At 57.5% G+C, this 20,200-nt stretch overlaps 1 protein-coding gene across 11 annotated transcripts; it reads left to right on the forward strand.

Annotated features, from left to right (window-relative positions):
• The first annotated feature begins 768 nt into the window (after positions 1-768).
• On the forward strand, positions 769-17,634 carry P2RY2 (purinergic receptor P2Y2). 11 transcript variants are annotated; one of them, XM_046637919.1, is made up of 5 exons: positions 891-1,085; positions 1,933-2,031; positions 3,177-3,261; positions 10,275-10,453; positions 15,557-17,630. In XM_046637919.1, the coding sequence occupies exon 5, from the start codon at positions 15,561-15,563 to the stop codon at positions 16,692-16,694; it is 1,134 nt and encodes a 377-aa protein (XP_046493875.1). In that variant the 5' UTR covers positions 891-1,085; positions 1,933-2,031; positions 3,177-3,261; positions 10,275-10,453; positions 15,557-15,560; the 3' UTR covers positions 16,695-17,630. The 11 variants fall into 11 exon arrangements, with proteins under 11 accessions (XP_046493881.1, XP_046493873.1, XP_046493875.1 ...); XM_046637920.1 differs by lacking the exon at positions 891-1,085 and adding an exon at positions 1,088-1,223; XM_046637923.1 differs by lacking the exon at positions 3,177-3,261.
• The last annotated feature ends 2,566 nt before the right edge of the window (positions 17,635-20,200 follow it).

Genomic DNA, 20,200 nt, shown 5'->3' on the forward strand with positions numbered 1-20,200 from the left:
CATTCAACAAGCACTGAGCAACTCTGGGACCTCTGGGACCACAGTAGGAAGAGGGCAGACCTGGTCTTTGTTCTCCTGGAGCTCACAATCTAGGAAAGGCACAGAGAGAGGCTCCCTGACCCTTGAAGGCCATCAGAGGGGAGCTGACAGCAGAGAAGGGAGTGATGTGTGTGGCTAGTGTAGTCTGAGAAGACAGCTCAAGGGAACCAGCTCAAGACGAGGGACTAAAAGAGCCGGGTGTTCAGGAAATTTCTAGTGACTCTTTCTGGCTGAGATTAAGCAAGGGGAGCATAGCGGAGGCTCCCCCCGCCCCCCATCCCTTTCCAGAGCTGGAAACAAGCACGACCCTGAACGCCTGGATTTCCATCCTAGGCCAATGGGGAGCACCCCCCGACCCCCTACCCCAGGGTCTCAAGTAACGGAGGTGAGTTCTCAGCGTGGTCCTCTGAGTAGGTTCCTGGGAGAAGAGGGCGTGGGTTCTGGAAACGTCTCGCGGCAGCAGGGACAGGAGTCACACAGGCACCAGACAAACTGCAAAACTTTAGCGTCTCTGAAAATCTCTCCTCATCTCCTGGGAGGGAGGTGGGTGGCCTCCGTCCCGCCAGGCGGTAGGATAGTCGCCGCCAGCCCCTCCGCGGGCAGCGCCAGGGCGGACGCGCTGACCCCGCGACCGTATCTCTCGCCCGAGTCCTAGCGAGGGTGGCCGGGTGTCTGTCGCGGCCGGAGTGGGGCGGTGCCACGGTCCGTCCAGGGTCCGCCCCGCCCCAGGTCTGACCCGCGGGTCAGGAGCTAGGCGCGGCGGGCGGGGCTCCAGGCACGTGGGTCCCGCGGCCGCGGCCCAGCGAACGCGCGAGCGCCCCGCGGAGGTGAGAGGCGGGCCGCCTGGAGGGGCCCGGAGGCGGGGAGAGGCCAGCGGGCGCGGCCCGGGACCGCGGCGGTGCCGGCTCGGCGCTGGGCGGCAGAGAGCCGCTCGCGGGGGTCAGTCCGAGCGGGGCCGCTCTCGAGCGGCGGGGGAGCGCGTGGGGCCGTGGGCGCGCTCGGTCTCCGGGGGAGCGCGGATCGGGGGAGCGCGCGCGGATGCCCCGGTGAGTGCGCGCGCCCCTGCGGCGCCGGTGGCTGAACCTGGGGATCTTGTTTGTGTGTGTGCGCTCTGCTGTGCGCGCCCCGCGGCGGGGGACAGGCGAACCCAGGGGGCCCGCTGCGCCCCTTCACTCTGGGTGTCGGTAAGACTTGGGGCGCTGGGGCAGTGGCCTGTTAGGACAGTTAAGCTTCTTTCAGGGGACTTTTAGGCTGGCAGGCGGTGCTGTAGGAACGGTCTGGAGAAAATCGATGCCCTCCCTCCCCTCCCCAACTAGGGCTGCCAGGGGCAGGCTTGGGGCCCTCCAGGAGGCAGCCCCAAGGGCCAGGCCCTGCTGCGAACTAGGACTGCCAGTTTGGGGTCTGTGGGGCTGGTGGTGGCTCTTCCTTTCAGCATGGCATCCCCAGCTTCCCTCGGCTCACCGCCTGAGTGCCTGGTTTGTTTTGGATCTAGGCTAGAATAATGGGGAGCTTTTGAGGGCCAGTGTGGGGCCCTGGTGAAGTCTCAGTTATCTGTGGGTGGGAGTGGCTGGGAAGGGAGATTCTTTGAGCAAACAGGGCCCACAAAAACTCTCTGGAGACTCAGAGACCTATATTCCAATCCTGCCTTGGCTGCTGCGTGACCCTGGGCAGGGAACATCCCTTCTCTGAGCCTCAGTGACTTCATCTGTAAAAGGAGAGTAAGAATGACGTGGAACTTGAGGGCTATTGAGGAGGTGCTGTGTGGGTCATGTTTAGTACCACTGTCCTCTTGGGCAGGCTCACAGCTTGGGGGTGAGGGTGGAGTCAGTCCCTGGAGGGAGCTTCCTGAAACCCAAATCCCAACGTTCTCTTCCCTGGGCTAAACTTCCACAGGACCAACCCCGAACCTCTTAGCCTGGGACTCAAGGCTTCCAAGAACTGGTCCTTGCCAACCCCTCCAGGCACCTCTCCCGCCTGACTCTTCATCCTCTGGTAACTGCATGTAGTCTGCTGCACACACTAGGCAGTTTCTTGCTTCTGCCCATTGCATAGTCAATGCTCACTGCCTGAAATGCCCTCCTACTCTCGTCTTCCTCTGCTAGAAAACTACCCAGCCTTGGGGCCCAGCTCAGATGTCCCCTCCTCGGGGAAGCCTTCCTTGATCCCCTAGCTGGGTTGGAGCCTCTTCCGGGCTCTGGAAGTCCCAGTGCTGACAGCATGGTCCTACCTTGGACTGTCATGGTCTCTGTCTGCCTCCTCCTTCCCAACCCCTAGATCGGAGGCTCCCTGGAGGGCAGGAACTGGGTCTCACTCACCTCTGTGTTGCCAGCACCCTATTCAGGGCTTTGCTGAACTGAAAGAGCAGCAGCAGCCCATATCCCCTGCCCCCTGTCCGCAACTTCCCCAATGAAGGCCTGTCTGTAATGGAGCTCCATGTTATTACAAAGGAGGGGAAACTGGAACCAGATCATCCGACCGAGTGGCACAGGTTGTCAAAACAGTGTGTCCTGGGACACCACAGGACCCCGACTGTGCAGGCTGAAAACTTGGGTTTTATCCAGAAGGCAATAGGGAGCCGTGGAAGGTTTGTGAGCAGGGGAGATTCATGCAGAGCAGGTTTCAGAAAGATGTCTCTGGCTGCAGGGCAGAGAATGAAATGAGTAGTGCTCAGTGCACGGAGGGCAGGGCATTTGTGATATTGACCCCAGAACCATCCAGGCGTTGTTTAAATTCTGAGCCCTTTCCTCCTTGGCCAAACATTTCCCTGAGCCCTCAGATGCTTCTGCTGAGGAATTTGGGGACACTTAGGACTCTCCTTCCCCTAGTGGGAGCCTGGAGACCTATGATTGATCTCATCTCAGCTCTGCCCCCAACTTGCTGGGTGACCTCAGGGCAGTTCCTGCCCTGCCACCATCTAAAAGGAGACCAGAACCAGTAAGGTCCCATGTTGAGAGTGTGTGCATGGGGAGGCCCTGGCATGGAAGGCTTGTCACTCTCCTGTTCCTCCTATGTTGGGCTGTCCTGGGGTCTGGCCAGAGGGGTTGGTGGATCATAGTAGGTGACCTTCATAAATGGCTGCCAAGCTTGAGCTGCAGGGTGAGGCATGGCCCCTCCACTCCTGTCCTCTTTCTGCCCAGTGTGCACAGGGCTCTGAGGCTTCTGGATCCCCAAGGACCAGCTGAAAGAGTGCGAGAACATCACCAAGGCCTCCTGGGTGACTCCGTGAGTGCTTTGATTTGGCTTCTTTTCTGGCTGTAGCCCTTAGAGAGGCCACTGTGCCCCTGGAGGTGTCCGTTTTGCCGTCTGTAAGTTGGGCGTGGTGATCCTCGACTCTTCAAATGCGAGGTTGCTCTGAGGCTTCTTAAGATAGTGGCCCGGGAGGGGCTTTGTAAGTTGTCAAGGGCAGTGCATAGCGGAGAAGGGTGATACTCCTAGACTTGAAGGCATTTGGAAGACTATGCCAGAACACGGGTACAATAGCATGCGATCCTGCTCGTTGCTGGAATTTTAACTGTTGACTGCCTTCCTCTCCCCATACCCCTCTTCAGAGACGGCTTACTAGTAACAATTTATAGACGTCCCTCATTTTATCCTCCACCGACCCTGTGAGGGAGGCTCAGAGAGTAGCTTGCCCAAGGTCACGTAGCCGAGGTAATGGCTGGGACTCCTGCCTACCTGCCCCAGCTTATCCTTCCCCGTTCAAGACAGAAGCCCCATCTGAGTAAGGCCTAGTCTTCTAGCTTTCAGGCTGAACGACGTTTGAATCCTGCCCTGAAAACCTGTCTTTAGGTCTTGCCTGTGGCCTGATTACCCAGCTGCTGATAAGATATTGCCTCCTCAGGCTGCCCACAGGGCCAGGGCAGCCTCGCTGATCTGGTGAGAGGAGATGGAGGTGCCCCTGGTGAAATCTTTCCTCTCCCCGAACTGCCTTCTGTGGGCCTGTCTAGTGCACCCCTTGGCCCACACCTCCTTCTTGGGCTGCCTTTGTGTCCTCAGGGCTGGCCTCTTTTAGCCTCTGGGCCCTGACTGGGGGGAGGCTGGCAGTGGGGGCCCTCCCTGACCTCTCTACCCATCGTAGAGGTCAGTTGCAGGACTAGGCCAGGCCAGGCCTGCGTTCTCTCTTTGTCCACATCACCCAGCACGGGTTGGGCACAGAGCAGGTGCCACTGAGTTCTTGGGAAATGAATAACCTGGTGAAAGTGGGCGTAGCGTGAAAGAGGAGCGCCTGCTCCACGGAGAGCTACAGTTGGCTCTTGAGCCAGGAGTTCCTCCACTCCTCTGTCACACCATCCCCTGGGCCTGAGTCATTTCTGGGCCAGGGTGAATAGCTGGAGTCCCTGCTGGGAGGGTGGGCAGCCTGGGCCCTCCTGGGCAGCTGCTTCTTCCTTGGCCCTCTACCCAGTGACAGTGACACTGCCTGGGCACTAGGGCGTGGGAGGAGGGCCTCCTTCAGGCTTCTTGGGGCACATGTGACCCTCTCTTCTCCCCCTGCCTCGGGGGAAGCTCCTGGTGTTGCTGTGGCTTCCCAGTGAGCGCCTGGCTTCCCCAGCCCCAGCTTGTAGGAGGAGGAATCTTGCTGTGGCTGGGCTGCGGGCTGGCAAGGATGCTTCCCACCTCACAGGGAATCTGGGGCCAAGGGACCAGCTCCTCTCACTGGACCATTGTGTGTGTAGTCTCCTCCTTGGTCTCCCTCCCTTTAGACTCCCCCATCCTATCCACCTTCCACCTGGCACTATCTTCATAAAGGACAGCTCTAACCATGTCCTTCTCTGCTTAAAGTCCCACAGCTGGGAATGGCAGAACTGGGATTTCCCACCTGCCCAGCTCCCTCCCCTGCCCCTTGATGGTGTTCTGGGTCCAGGTCCTCTGTTTTCCCTCACAGCACCCCAGGCCCAGCAGAGGCAGGCTCTCCATTGTCCTTAGGATAGAGGCCAGGCTCCTCAACTTGGTATTCAAGCCTTTTCATTTGAGTCCCTTGGGCCGCCACACATTCTGTGCCACCTAACCCTCCACACCAGCGTCACATGTCCCCCTAGCCTTCCCCCGACAGGCCACACCATCATACCACTGAGCCTTTGCACGTGCTTCTCCTTCTGCCTTCAATGCCCTCCTACCTTTTTTATCCACCTGATAAACTCCAAATCATCCATCAAGTCCCAGCTCAAATGACTCCTCCAGGAAGTGTTCCCCGACCACCTCCCAGGCCGGTTAGGGGTTCCTCTGGGCTCCATGGGCCTGAGCTTCCGTTGGTCATGGCTTAATCACCCAAGTGGACTTGGTCCATGTCTGTGTCTTTCTCCCCATCCAGACTGGAGCTCCTCAAGGGCCTGACTGAGTCTGATCTGAGTCTGGGTTTGAGGGTCCCTCTGAGGTCGGCACATGGGGGCGTAGACAAGTGTTTGCCGACGTTGTGGCTCCTGGGAAAGTGATTTATGACTGTGTTACTCTGGAGTCCAGACTCCTGTGGTTCTGAGAATCTCAAAGCCAATGGCTGTCAGAAGCAACAAGTGACAGAACTGGAGAAACACTGAGCATCAGTCCCAGAACCAGAGACTCGTGGAACTGGATTGTCGGAACCAGTGGAATCAGAACCCAGAAGCACTGAGTGGGACAGCTCAGAATCAGACTCACTGGATCCTAGCCTACACTTTTGTCCCTTTTTCTACCCAAGCTGGACCCTTCCAGCTTCTCTTCAGACCTGATCACAGCCCCTTCCAGGACCTTCCCTCACTGCTCTGACCATGACCCCTGCCCCTCTGCTGGGTCACCCACGAGGGCCCCTTCCGAGAAGTGTCCTGGTGTCTCTCTGCCATGACAGGCGGGCACAGCCCTCACATGGGGACAGGGCGTGATTTGCTGGCTCCGTGGAGCACCCACTTGCCCCCTTGTCTTACTCATTTTTCATGAGCTGTCTGGTGTAGCAATGATTCTCCGTGTTTGACCAGCGAAGAACTTGAGGCTGAGAGGGGAGAGCTGACTTGACCAAGACTGCACAGCATGGGTGGTTCCGAGTTGGAGCCCAAACCCAGGGTTCTTTCCTCTTGAGTCTGGCTGGAGGCGTTTGGGTGTGATGGGTCAGAGAGGCGTCCAGGGCACTGTGGTTCTGAACTGGTTCTGTAGCTTTGTGCCGGGCTGCACTGGGCCGTGCCGGCTCAGAGGTAGGACAGGCAGTTTGAGGTGCTGCCCTGGAGTTGGGGAGGGGTTGCTCAACCCCACGCTGAGAATAATTAGAACACCAGACCTTGAGTAAGGCCCTTCCTCTCAAGGAGTCTCGGGCTCCTGATCTGTAAGGTGGGAGGACCAGCCTGGCTGATCTGAGATCTGCACACTCAGATGCTTTCCCAGTGAGTGGCCTCCCCAGCCAGGATCCGGAGAGCTCCCAAGAGGGAGAGAGCCTCTGAAAGGGGCTACAGAGCCCACGGGCCTCCTGGAGCAGGCTGCAGAGGATTCACATTGCAACAGCACTTGCTGATAATATCTGAGGTCACCCCCTCAGCTGTTTTCTCAGGCCAGACCCAGTGTTTGTGGTGCAGAAAGCACACCAGGCAAGGCTGGGAGGCTTCTGGCCTTCAGCCCCGTGGCGGACATTTGGGAGGAAGCAGAGGATGACTTCCAAGATCCTTCCTGTCCTCCTACCCAGCCTTTCCCTCCACATTACTCAAGCCATAGGGATGACTGACAGCTCCCCAAACATACTTTGTGAGCTCTCTTCCTGGTTTTTGCTCACTCTGCTCCTCTTCTCTCTCTACCCGCCTGACTCCTACCCATCTTCCAAAATGCAGGTGTCCTGTCCTCCAGGAAGCCTTCCCTGACTACCTCCCTGTTCCCAGTAGGGGTCCTCTTGGCTCCTTCAGCCCTGGTGACCCTACTTCCTTCAGTCCTGATCACCCTGAGTTGTCATCGCCTATTTCTGGATCTCCTCCCATCCCCCCACTGCCCCCCTTCTCAGTGAGCTCCTTGAGATCATGGAAGGGTCTGACCCACCTCGGAGTCCCCAAGTGCCCTCCCCAGGGACAGACATAGATATAGCAACCTCTGTAAAGGGTGAGTGACTGAAGAGTGTGGTGGTGGCGTCAAATTCCTGCTGGGGGTCCCTGGACTGCCCTCCCTTCTGAGGATGGCCTTCAGTGTGAGAAACTTGACCTGTGGTCAGTCTGGCTGTGAGCTTGCTACTCTGCCCATAATTCCAGTGGGTTTCCCGCCCCTCTTGTCTTCCCAGATAGCTCTGTCCTCACTGCCTTCTCTACTTCCAGAAATCGCATCTCTTTTCATCATTTCATAAAATGAGTCTAAATGATCTCCTTTAGCTAACTCAGTAATCTTATGGGGCAGGTACTCTCTTTAGACTGAGAGAAAATTGGGACTCAAGTTGTGGAGCTGAGGCTTGTCCATTCATTCCCACAGCTGGCAATGGCAGAACTGGGATTTCTCACCTGCCCAGCGCACTCCCCTGCCCCTCGATGGAAGGTCCAGGCCTTCTGTTTTTCCTCAGCATCCCACCCCCAGCAGAGGCAGGCAGCAGGGGTTTCGAGAATGGTGACAGGTCACTCTCCCCTGCCAGGCTGGACAGGGCCAGCCAGGTGGGTAGGCGAGTGGGCCGTACATTCGAGAGCCACGCTAGTGGGGAACCTGGAATGTCATCCAGACACCGTGGAACTTCTGCAGCTGGCCTGGGAACTGCCCCGGTCCCTCCTCCTGGCTTTGGGCTCGTTAGGCTGGGGCCACAGGGAGAAAGACCCAGTGTGGGGCGGAGGCAGAGCCAGGTCAAGGGGGCAGGTGGTCTGCTGGGCTCTGCCCTTGACTCACCCGTTACCTTGGGTGAGACCTTGGGCTACCCTTTCTGGACTTAGTTGTTTTACCCAGGAGATGGGTACAGTAACCATCATGGCCGCTCCTCACTGGGGAAATACCAGGAAGATGGATGCTGGGTGCTGCCAGTAGGCTGTTCCCTCTCGTGGAGAACTGACCAGACAGGCAGAGCCATGGAGCTCAAGGAGGGCTGATCAGGGAGCTTCCTGGAGGAGAGGATCTGGGCTTTGAAAGGTAGGAGGTAGTGGTCAGGGGCTTAGCTCCTGAAGTCAGACAGACCAGGGCTGCTGTGCCATCCAGCTTTGTGACCCTGGAGAGGTTATTTAGCCTGTTTGAGTGTCTCAGGATTAAAGGAGAAGAGGTCTGTGAAGCCCCCTGACATGGAACTTGACACAGAGAAAGCACTCAACTCTTGTTGTGTGTTAGAAGATAAGGAAGGGTATTCCTAAGCAAAGATATGACAATGGGACTGCTTTTGCTGTGCTTGAGACAGGAAGATGAGGGTGGAGGCAGAGAGATGAGTTGTCTGGAGGGGAGGCAGGGACCAGTCAGCACCTTGAGTGCGAGGCTCAGGAGCTTGGATGTAGCCTGAGGGCAATAGGGAGCCATGGAAGGTTTTGAACTCCACAATGTGTGGTCAGATTTGTGTTTTAGGAAGACTTGTGACTGCAGGATGAAAGATGGACAGGAAGGGTAGGGTGGAGACAAGCAGACCATTGAGGAGGCTGGTGCAGTGGTCTGGAGGAGAAACACAGGCATAAGGCCACGGGCTGGGAGCAGTGGCATGTCTGAGCCTCTTCACTCAGGGTGAGCTGACAGGACTTGGGGAGTGATGGGTTTCACGTGGGTGGGAAAGGGAGCGGTTGTCATGGATCTATTGGAAGTTTGAAACCTGGAAGGATGGGTGGTGAAGATGGGTCTTAGAAATCAGAGAGCAGCTTGGAGGACGTGCTGTGCTCCACCTTATCTGTTGGGTGAAGGTATCTCCTAAGGAGGACAAGACACGGTGTGACCCTGAGTAGAGCAGAGTGAAAAGGTGAACTTCTTTCACCTTGCCGCTAGACTCTAGAGCAGGCTGGCAAATATCTACCAGCTGCTGGCCCATGTCAGCCTGAGGCTCCTGGGGCAAGGGACACCAGGAAAACAGTGGCCCAGGGGCATTTTCAGGCGCCCCCACCCCCTGCCCTGTTCCCACAGCCCCCCAGCTCCTGTCCCCACTTTCCCCCACACTTGCACCGCACTACCAGCTTGGGGACCTGGCCTGGACTGTCTCAGCCCCCATGCCCCCATTGTTGGGAAATGAAGCAGATGGGAAAAGGAAGGGGGTGTTCTTGTTCCCCTGTGATGTGTCTAAGGTTCTGGTGGATGCTGGGACCCGCCCACACAGAGGGGTCCCTCCACCAGGTAACTGTCCCCTCACTGAGGGGCTCTCAGGCAAGAGAAAAGCCTGGGCCAGAATTCGGAAGGCCTGGTTTCTGATCTTGGCTCTGTCCCTAACTTACTATGAGGCCTTGGGCCTCAGTTTCCCCCTCTGTCAAATGAGAGTTTGGTGCAAGTGATTTCTTTTTTTTTTTTTTAAAGATTTTATTTTTTTTTCTTTCTTTTGCCCAAAGCCCCCCGGTACACAGTTGTATATTTTAGTTGTGGGTCCTTCTAGTTGTGGCATGTGGCACACCGCGTCAGCGTAGCTTGATGAGCGGTGCCATGTCTGCGCCCAGCATGCGAACAGATGAAACCCTGGGCCGCCAAAATGGAGCACGCGAACTTAACCACTTGGCCACGGGGCCGGCCCCAGGTGCAGGTGATTTCTAAAGGCTCTCCCAGGCCCTGACTGTCTAGCATTGTGTGTGTGTGCACTGTGTGTACATCTGAGTGTGACTGTGTGTCTGGATGTCCAGGAGTGTCCATGCCTGTGTGTGTTCATGGGTGTTTACAGCACCCATGGAGGAATGGCTGGACGCGGGAGTAGGGAGGAAGGATATTCCAGATAGAGACCTAACTTGAGCAAAACCGTGTTGGCTGAACTACTGTCAAGTCTATACTGGGCAAGGAGGGTACTGACTGTTTCCTGCTGTGGGGCTGAGGCACAGACGGGAACTGAGGGAGGCGGCACTGGTGTCTTGGCTCAGCTCCACGGGATCTCCCCCGGCAGAGCCACGCTTCTGTGCAAGGGGGTGCCCAGGGAAGGAGGCTCGGAACAGCCATCCCTGGAGAGTGTGAGCTGAGGGTGGATGGCTGGGGATGTGGATGGGCAGAGGGCACTCCTGCTGGGACGAGCACCCTAGGTCACCTCTCTGCCTCTTTCGGGCCAAGGTCAGAGCAGAGGAGGTTGGAGCAGGTGAGGCCCTGGGAGGGCGAGGCCTGGCTGACTTCCCATGATGTACCATGATGACTTCCCACGCTCTCTCTGCTTCCCTGTGTCTCAGGAACCTGTGGCACTGCCTGCCCTGAGAAAGGCTGGAAGCTGGGCGCAGCCCCAGGCAGGGGGCCTGTTTTTCCTGTTGCCTGCAGAGTTCCCTGCAGCCTGATCCAGGCGTGTGCATTCATGAGTGAGGAACCTGAGCGAGTGCTGAGCATCCTGACAGCGAAAGCAGAGGCTGGTCAGGTACGGGTGTGGGAGGGCAGGGTCCACCGGCGGGGAGGCTCAGGCAGGCGCACATGTGCATGTGTGTACACCGAACCCAGGTTAGATCAAGGGGATCCCTGCCCTGCTCCCTCATCCCAGGCTGTGATGAATTCAGATGTTGGAGCCAGAGGGCCCTGGGTGTCAAGCCCAGTTTTTCCAATTGCTAGCAGTGTGACCTTGAGCAAATAGCCTAACCTCTATGACTGTATGTACTGAGGGCTGAGGGTAGGGGATGAAATGAAGATGCTGCAGGGAAGCTGCTCAGCCCAGGCGTGGCCCTTACACAGTGAGGGTGGGGGCGCTCCAGGATTAGGAGCTCCTGACCCACACTGACCCATGATCTGAGCCAGAGATGGGTGAGATAAAAGAATGTGGCTGGCTCAGACAGCTGATCGGCTCCAGAATGCCTGGGTCTAATTCCCCCTCTCCTGGTGTTTCCCTGGCCTGTCCAGAGAAGGGCAGGGTGCTTCAAAGAGAGACAGTCCAGGGCCTGTCTAGGGCAAGAGCAGGTCTCTCAGGTGGGCTGGGTTGACCCCTGGCCATCTAGGGTCAGCAGCCGAGAAATCTTTAAGGGTCATTGCCCTCTGGGAGGCCCTCAGAGGAATCAGGGAAAGAAGAGCCACCGTCATAAAGCTTAGCCTCCTCTGGGCTCCAGTAGCCTCTTGTGCATGCTTCATTCATTCATTCATTCATTCTCTCATTCATGTCATACCTGCCTTGGATCAGGCCTCTTGCTGGATGATAGGGACAGAGAAAAGAATCAGATGGACCCGGCTCTCTGGGAGCACCTGGAATAAATTGGGGTAGAGGGTGGAAGGACAAATTACCAACAGGGTGTGAGGAATGCCCGGGGGGTGGACCAGGAGAGCTTCAGAGATGAGGTGACATTTGAGAAGAGCCTTGGGGATGGGCAGGATGGAGTGCAGTGTAGGTGGGTTCTGGACAGGCTTTCCAGGCAGAAGAAACAGCTCGCACATGAGGCAGGGAAGCCTGGCAGGGCACTTTACGTGGCTCACATCTCCCTCCAGATCAGGAGCTCTACGGGGCAGGGCCAGCCAGAACCGGCACAGAGGGACTGGTGAGTGATGGTGGACAAAGTTAGGTGGGAGCTGGTCTCCAGGGAGCTGGGGGTGGGGCCCCAGGGGCATCAGGGTCAGGAAAGCCAGAGGAGGGGCTGCTGAGGGAGAGGGCTGGGGACTTGGCTGTCTCCATAAGCTGGGCAGGGGGGCCAGGAAAGAGGTACTCAGAGGTTGGTGGACGAGCCCGTGGAGGGAGAGGGCAGGCAGGTCCTCCTGGTCGGGGCCACAGCGATGGAGTCCCCAGCTGGCCTGGGAGGGTGGAGTCCGGGATCTCAAAAGAGGTGGGAAGGGCAGCTCCTTTGGCTCATGAGAGACTTGGGGAAGTCTCCACCAGTTTCATCAGTGTCAGAAATTCCAGTTAGTGATTAGCAAGAAACTCTTTGAGGAGAGCAATGAGATGTGGACTATGAAGGGAGGATGAGGGCCCCGCCCCCGACTCTGAGGAGAGGCCTCGGCCCTGGGGCAGGAGCAGAGCAGCAGTGTGGAGGCGGGACTGGGTGTGTGTGCCCGCAGCATGGAGCAGGGACAGGGCCACCCTCTCTGTCTCCAGTGGGGCAGAGGACCTCCTGGGGGAAGTTTTAGGGCCACAGTTCTCCAAGGCTGGAGGAGTCAGCCCGTGAGAGGTCTGAGCCTTCCTTGGGACGGCAGGAAATGCCTGATGTCACCCGGCGTTCTATGGCAGAGCTGGTGTCTGGGGGGGAATGTGGCCCCTCCACATCTCCTCAGTCTCACCCTCGGGCCTCTACACTCCTCCTGCAGCTTCTGTGAGCGGGCAATGCCCAGCCCACCTCCCAAAGCACCAGATCTGATGGTCCCAGCCTTCACCCATCCCACATCCCGTGACACCCCTGCAGGGCACCCCACACTTACCATGTCTGACACTGAATTCCCCCCTCCCCCACCTGCTCCTCTTCCCCAACCCTGAGCCGGGCATCCCGGCCACCTCCCTCTCCTGCCCCTCCTCCATCCAGACTCCCTCCCCAACAGCCCTCAGATCTCTCCCCTCTCAGGTCCCCGGGCCCCAGATTGGGCCTTAAGGTCACTCCCCTGGCCCACCACACTCACCTGCTCCACAGTCTCCAGTCAAGACCTTCTGTCACTCCTCCACGGTGGCCTGAGAGAGCTTCCCAAGGGTTTCAGGAAAAGGCCACATCTGAGCGGAGCCCTGAAGCTAGCGCCACAGTGTACCTGCTGTGTGCCAGGCCCCGCTCCAGACATTTTACACAAATTACCCACCTAATGCTCCCGGCAGTCCTATGATGTCGGCTCCATTGATCGCCTCCCTTTACAGGGGAGGACACAAAGGCGTCTGGTTCCGGAGGCCAGGTTCTTCTTTATCACTGCAGTTTGCTGCGCTGAGGGATAAAGAGTTGTAGTTTCAACAGGTAGAGCTGAGGAGCCTGAATGGATTCCAGGCTGAAGGAGCAAGATGAACTAAGTCTGGGAGGGGAACAGTGTTGGGCGCATTCAGGAGACTGCAGGTCACAGGAGCTGGGTTGCAAAAACCTCCAGTGCCTGACCGAGGAGCTGGTTTTCTCCTGAGAGCAGGCAGGGGCCAGGGAGGGCTCCAAGCAGGCGAGTCAGGGACTGGAGTCAGGGAGGCTGACGCAGCGGCTCCAGCAGCAAGGGTAGAGATGACGCTGGGCTGCATAGGCAGGGGTGGGATGCAGGAAGTGGCTTAATGCTGGGTCTTGAGTCATGGCCCCGAGCAAGGGGGTCCCAGCAGCTTGGCCCTGCCAGAGCCCCCCATACCTGCCCGCTCTCAACTTGGCACCATGTAAGCTTCTCACTCCTCACCCCGGGCCTGTGCTGGCTCCATGGGGAGGAACCGTGTCCATGGGAGGGAGCTCACGAGTGCACGCTCCCTTCCTCCTGTTGTACCTTTGCTGACAACAGGAGACAAGGAAGATCTGGGGTGGGGGGTGAGGTCTGGGGAAAGAAGGGGGCTGTGTTCCTCAGCCCCCCCTAATCTCAACCTCACGGGCCCTGAACTGCTGAGAGGCCAGGTAGGGCAGGAAGCTCAGGGTCTAAGGAAGAGGACGTTGCCGGCTCTGCAGAATCTCCAAGTCCCAGCCTCTCAGGACCCCAGGTTCCAGAATGAGGGGAATTGTACAGCCCCAGATTCTCAGGGTGGGGAGCACTACACATTGTCTGCCCTCTCAGACACACCCACACACAGGACATGACCCCTTCTGCAGACTCTGTTAGGGAGCAGCTTGCATACTCCCGTAAGCAGGGAGTTCACTACCTCCCTCCTGTGGCCCCTTAGATTGTGGGACAGACCTGAACAGGAATTGCAGCCCGTCCTCAGCTGTGTGACCTTGGCCAAATTGCTTGAATGATCTGTGTCTCAGCATCTTTATCAGAAAACTGGGCACAATACCCTGGCTCCCAGGAGCATCTTGTAAGGATGGAGTGAAGTAACATTTATAAAGCACACATAGGAGCGGGGTTTGAAAAATGTCAGCTCCCCCGCCCCTTCACACTGTTAATAAGTTAGTCTTTGTGTTTGTCCCAAACCTGCCTACCTGGGACTCCAGCTAGGATTTCCACCTTCCTCCTGGGGTCTTTGGGCACATCTTTGCCCTCCAGACTGGGATATCTGTCCCCTGCGTCCCAGCTGAGAGAGAGCTCTCATTGGTCACATTGGTGGGGGTGGGGAGAGGTGGACGGTGAACAGCCCGTCCCCCTGGTGCTGTCTGCTGGGCAGTGAGGCCCCACGGGTGTGTTATACGCCCAGTAGGGACAAGGTAGGGGAACGTCAGGATGGTGACGTTGTGTGAAGAGAAGCTGGGTGGGCCTGCAGAAGCTGAATTTGCCCCACAAAAGAAGCTCCCCTCCGCCCTCACTCCCACCTCCTCCCCAGACTTCCCCAGAATCTTCAGTAGGGTCACAGTCCCATCTAGTAGCCTCACAGGCCGGGGAGCAGGACTGCTCTTTACAGATGCAGGAAGTGCCAGTATATAGAAGTCTCTAAAAACTACTTGCTGAGGGGTGGGCCCCTGTGGCCAAGTGGTTAAATTCATGCGCTCCGCTGCAGGTGGCCCAGTGTTTCATCGGTTCGAATCCTGGGCGCAGGCATGGCACCACTCTTCAAGCCATGCTGAGGCGGCGTCCCACATGCCACAACTAGAAGGACCCACAACTAAGAATATACAACTATGTACCGGGGGCTTTGGGGAGAAAAAGGAAAAAAAATTTTTCAAATTAATTAAAACTACTCACTGAGCGAATGAATTAGTGGCTGAAGAGGGAGACCCTTGGAAATACTCCCTCAAATACCAAAATACCAGGCACAGGGCCAGAGCCTCCCCAGAGAGCAGGCAGATGAACCAAAGGACAGAACTTTCTAATGCCTCCAGGAAGGTGTGGGCTGCCCGCTGGCCAGAAACGCCTCAGCAGGTGGTGGGCACGGGCGTACAGTGGAGCCTCATCAACCATGAAGGCCCCTTTCCATGAATCTGACATGCTCCTTCCCTGGGACGACCCAGATCCTCAGGTTGTAGAGCTCAGAAACCTGGATCTGTGACTCCGTGCTCCTGAGGTTCTAAAACAGGGTTGCCAAGCTTTGTTTTTGTAAAAGGCCAGATGGTGAGTATTTTAGGCTTTCCAGAACATACGGTCTTTATCACAACTAGTCAATTGTTCGTAAACGAATGGGTCAGGCTGTGTTCCAATAAAGCTTTATTTACAAACACAGGCTGGTGAGCTGGATCTGGCCCTCAGGGTGTTCTTAAGTTTTAAAATTGTATGATCCTGATCTTCATGGATCTCCTGCATTTTCAAGGTTCCAGGGTTCCAAAGTTCTGGGTCCTTTGGGTCTAAGGAGAGAGCGAGTCAGATGGCATTGAAGGCCTTGAGTGTGGTTGGGCAGATCTCAACCGAGGGACTCTGGGCACTTGGGGTCCCTTGTGACCCTGGTCAGGGAGGTGTGTCAGGCCTCCCCATTGAGCCCCCAGCCGTGACCCTGACGACTCTTCTCCCCACCCTCCCTTCCCTGCAGGGCGATGGCCACAGGCCTGGGCCTCTGGAATGGCACCAAGAATGGCACCTGGGATGGGGATGAGCTGGGCTACAAGTGCCGCTTCAACGAGAACTTCAAGTACGTGCTGCTGCCTGTGTCCTACGGCGTGGTGTGCGTGCTGGGGCTCTGTCTGAACGCCGTGGCACTCTACATCTTCCTGTGCCGCCTCAAGACCTGGAACGCCTCCACCACGTACATGTTCCACCTGGCCGTATCGGACACCCTGTACGCGGCCTCCCTGCCGCTGCTGGTCTATTACTACTCCGGCGGCGACCACTGGCCCTTCAGCACGGTGCTCTGCAAGCTGGTGCGCTTCCTCTTCTACACCAACCTGTACGGCAGCATCCTCTTCCTCACGTGCATCAGCGTGCACCGGTGCCTGGGCGTCTTACGCCCACTCCTCTCGCTGCGCTGGGGCCGGTCCCACTATGCCCGCCGGGTGGCAGCCGCCGTGTGGGTGCTGGTGCTGGCCTGCCAGGCACCCGTTCTCTACTTCGTCACCACCAGCACACGCGGTGGCCGCATTACCTGCCATGACACCTCGGCCCCCGAGCTCTTCAGCCACTTCGTGGCCTACAGCTCTGTCATGATGGGCCTGCTCTTCCTGGTGCCCTTTGCCGTCATCCTGGTTTGTTATGTGCTCATGGCCCGGCGGCTGCTGAAGCCAGCCTATGGGACCACGGGAGGCCTGCCGCGGGCCAAGCGCAAGTCGGTGCGCACCATTGCGGTGGTCCTGGCTGTCTTCGCCCTCTGCTTCCTGCCTTTCCACGTCACCCGCACCCTCTACTACTACTTCCGCTCGCTGGACCTCAGCTGCCACACCCTCAACGCCATCAACATGGCTTACAAGATCACCCGGCCGCTGGCCAGCGCCAACAGTTGCCTTGACCCTGTGCTCTACTTCCTGGCTGGGCAGAGGCTCGTGCGCTTTGCTCGTGATGCCAAGCCACCCACAGACCCCATCCCCGCTGCCCAGGCTCACCGCAGGCTGGGCCTGCGCAGGTCTAACATAACTGACATCAAGAGGATAGAAAATGCGTTGGCCAGCAGTGAGGACTCTAGGCAGACAGAGTCCACGCCTGCTGGTAGTATGAACACTAAGGACATCCAGCTGTAGGACCTGAACCCCTCGGGCCTGAGCAGGTTTATAGGGGGGTGCCATAGGCACTAGGACTTGTTCAAATGGGACGGTCTCCCCAGATATGGACCAGCATGACTCATGCTGGATGGTCAAGGGAGCCGTGATCCCAATGCTCTGTCATTTGGGAGGGACTCAGGACATTCTCTGTGGTCCCCAGAGCTCAATGGTCCCCACGGCCCCCAGTCACCCGTTGTATGTGTAAGTTGGGGAATAAGGTTTCAAGAAAGGGAAGCGTTCAGGACCAGTGCGGCCCCTGGCCTGACTCCCACATGAATAGCTGGCCATGCCTGCCAAGGTACTTAGGCTGGAGCCCAGCTTAATCAAGTCAAATGGAGAAACAGGCTCAGAGAGGAAAGTGACTTACCAAGGTCACGCAGCCAAGTCTGGGCCTGAGCATCCTGAGTGGGGAGTCACAGGTTAACCAGAAGACCCTGGTAAGGAGTCAGGGCTGAGCCAGAGGTCCTTGCAGGGCATCTGGGGCAGGTCTGGTTGCCACAGTGGACTCATCTCCAAAGAGAACGCCCAGTCCAAGAGATGAACGTCTGGAAATTGAGGTCACATGCCCGTCTGGAGGCTCCCCTGGGCTGGGAGCCAGTTTGAGGGTGTAACTTATAGTAAAGGTCTTGTTACCTGTTAGCTGTGCCCTATTGTGTGTGTGGAAGATGCAGATACAGCCCAGGAACCTCTCATCCCTCCACCCACACACACACTAGGGTCCTTTCCTCACTTCTTCTCTTCTGCCACCTGCCTTCCCACTGGCGGCCTCAGTGGTGGTCTCACACTGGACATCCCCTCTCCAGACCCCAGGTCCTCCCCCACTTTAAAGCCAACTGACTTCGGTGCCTGGCTCTGCTGGGCACAGAGAGGAGTCAGGTGGGGTCCCCAGTCCTTGGGATCCCCCAGTTTAGGACTTAACGGTGATGACCAGTCACGTGCTGGTAAATGTGGAACCATTTAACTGGCTCTCCAGGGGGTGGGAGATCCCCTTATTTGTAGCATTGCCAGTTGGCGTGGTGCAAATATTCCTACCTTGGCCAATTCAGACTACCAAAGTGATAGCAACCTCCTTGCACAATTCCTGCAAGTTTCACAGTTTGCTCTTGCAGGCAGGTATGAGTTGCCCCAGCACAGCCCTGGAGAATGCCGTGTTTGGGGCTGCAGACCAGGAGGTCAGGGAAGGCTTCCCGTAATGGGGAGACTCCTGAGCTGTAGCTTCTGAGAAAAGCAGTTCATCAGAGAAGCACATCCAGGTGCAGAGTGCATCCTGGTCAGGTGGGCAGGAACTGAAAGTCGGCTGGGCAGCTGGGCAGCTGGGCCCTGGGCTCGAGGCAGGAATGAGGCTGGGGCGCCCTCCTTGCCCTGACCATGAGGTTTCCTTTGCACTGGGGGTAAGTGTGGGAGAGACTCACTCCTCTTCTTGTCCAGTCCTCTGCCTCCTGGGAAAGGCCAGCTACATGGCATAATGGTTGGCGCTCAGGCTAAGTCAAGGCTTAGTACAAGGGAGATGGGACTCACCTGTGACAGGCTCTGGGTCCAGCCAGGACCACTCTGGAGATCTGTGGAGCTCAGCTGGACAGGGCCCGGCCCTGGCCTTTGAGGAGGGATGGGGCAAGGCCAAGAGGCCTCTCTCTTAAACTCAAGGAGAAGAACTCACTCCCTTTCCCTCTGGGAGAGCCCTTGTCCTATGGGCATACATTGTCTGAGAGAAGGTCCTTCCTTCCCCATCCCACTTTCACCTGCCTCCTGTGACTTCTCCACTCTTCCCACTCTGCCTTCTCAGAATGGGGCACCCCCGTGGGTTGCCCTATTTAAAGTCTAGCTCCACAGCTCCCTCATGTGACACAAACCCATCACAAGACTTGCCTAGAGTAGTGTGAGATCTTCACCTTCCACATTCTAGGTTGTATACTTCTGTTAATGTAACCAGAGTCCCTATGAGCTTTTCTCGTGACTACCTCTACAGACTGCCCTTAAGCCTTTCCTGTAGGCCAGAGCCTATCTCTTTCCTACCAGCTGCTGCTCAGGCTGAACCCCATCCCCATTTATAGGGAGCCCTTACCCAGGTGAGATGCTCTGCTGGCCAGGAATGTGAATGCTGAGCTCTGACCCCCTCAGCCCTGCTTAGACCCAGGGGCAGGGAGAACATCATGACTTTGGCGGCATTTGAGTATATATCCGTGGTTGAGGATGGGGCTATGGCCACCACGGGTCCAGATTCCCCTAGTCCCATTCCTGTCACGTCCTGCCCACCTAACCCTCCAGCAGCTGCCCTGGAGACCCTGAGAAGCCAGGGCCCCACAGTACATGGAGACAGCCCGATGGCCTAGCCCTGGGAAGCCCTCCTTGAACCAGCTGCCTGCAGATTTCTAAGGACGTAGGACCCAGGGGACAGGAGGGGCTTGCTCACCATCTAATCCTGTGGCAGGCACTGGTGGGGGTGGGGAATGGACACCCTAAGGGAACCAGGGACAGGCCCGGGGTCCCACCTCTGGACCCCAGTCGGACTGCCTGGCTCCTTGGTGTGGACATCTGGCCTTGCTCTCAGTGTCAGGCCACCTGCCTGCTGGGTGAGCTTCCTGACCCTGCTGCCATGTGCTATTTTGAGCCCAAGTGGAACAGGATTTTCCACTCCAGGCCCCAGACTATTGTCCAGCAGTGACGTTGGGGGACCTGTCTGCTCTCAAAATATCTCCTCTTACTCTCCAGGCCTCCCTGCCCCCTTCCCACCTCCCCACCTCCTCACGCTGACATCACTTCCTGGGGCTGACTCCTGAAGGCCACTCTGAAAGGGCACAGCCACCTGACAGGGACCCCAGGGATTACGTAGCCCAACTCGACTCAAGGCCAGAGAGGGGCGTGGCTTTGCCAAGGTCACTCAGCAGGTCAGCGTGGTGCCTGGATGTACACCAGGGGCTCAGACAGCCCTGGCTGCTCTGCTCCCTTTAGTGCAGGTTGGTGCCGTCACCCCTACAGAGCCATGGAGCTGAGGCCAGGGACACGGGGCAGGGGGCTGGAGGGGAGAGTAGATGCCTGCAGCTGTTCTCAATGAGCTCCATGCAATGAGGACTGGGCTCTGGCACATAGGGGTCTCTGTCCTGGGTGGCAGGTGGCCCAGAGCCTGGGAGGGAGGGGGTAATCCCAGAAGACATTCCTACTCTTACCCTCCAAAGCTAGGAAAGAGCTGGACAACAGGCTCCCCAGACACAGTTGTTCCAGGTCAGGCCACCAAAGCTACTCCTCTGTCACCCCCCATGTCATGGCAGCTTTGGGCTGATCTGTTTAGACTCAGGCACGTGAGGAAGGGGACTCACGTAGTAACCCAGGTCCCAGGCGCTGTGCGGGACCTTCACATTGGTCATGTCATTGTTTCTTCACCACAACCATGTGAAATAGACGTTATCATCCCCATTTAGCAGATGAGGAGATGGGCTCTGAGGGGGGAGGACTTGCTACAGGTTATACAGGCTGTAAGTGGATGAGTC

This window comes from Equus quagga, chromosome 14, assembly GCF_021613505.1.
Source record: "Equus quagga isolate Etosha38 chromosome 14, UCLA_HA_Equagga_1.0, whole genome shotgun sequence".
In the NCBI taxonomy this organism is placed as follows: domain Eukaryota; kingdom Metazoa; phylum Chordata; class Mammalia; order Perissodactyla; family Equidae; genus Equus; species Equus quagga.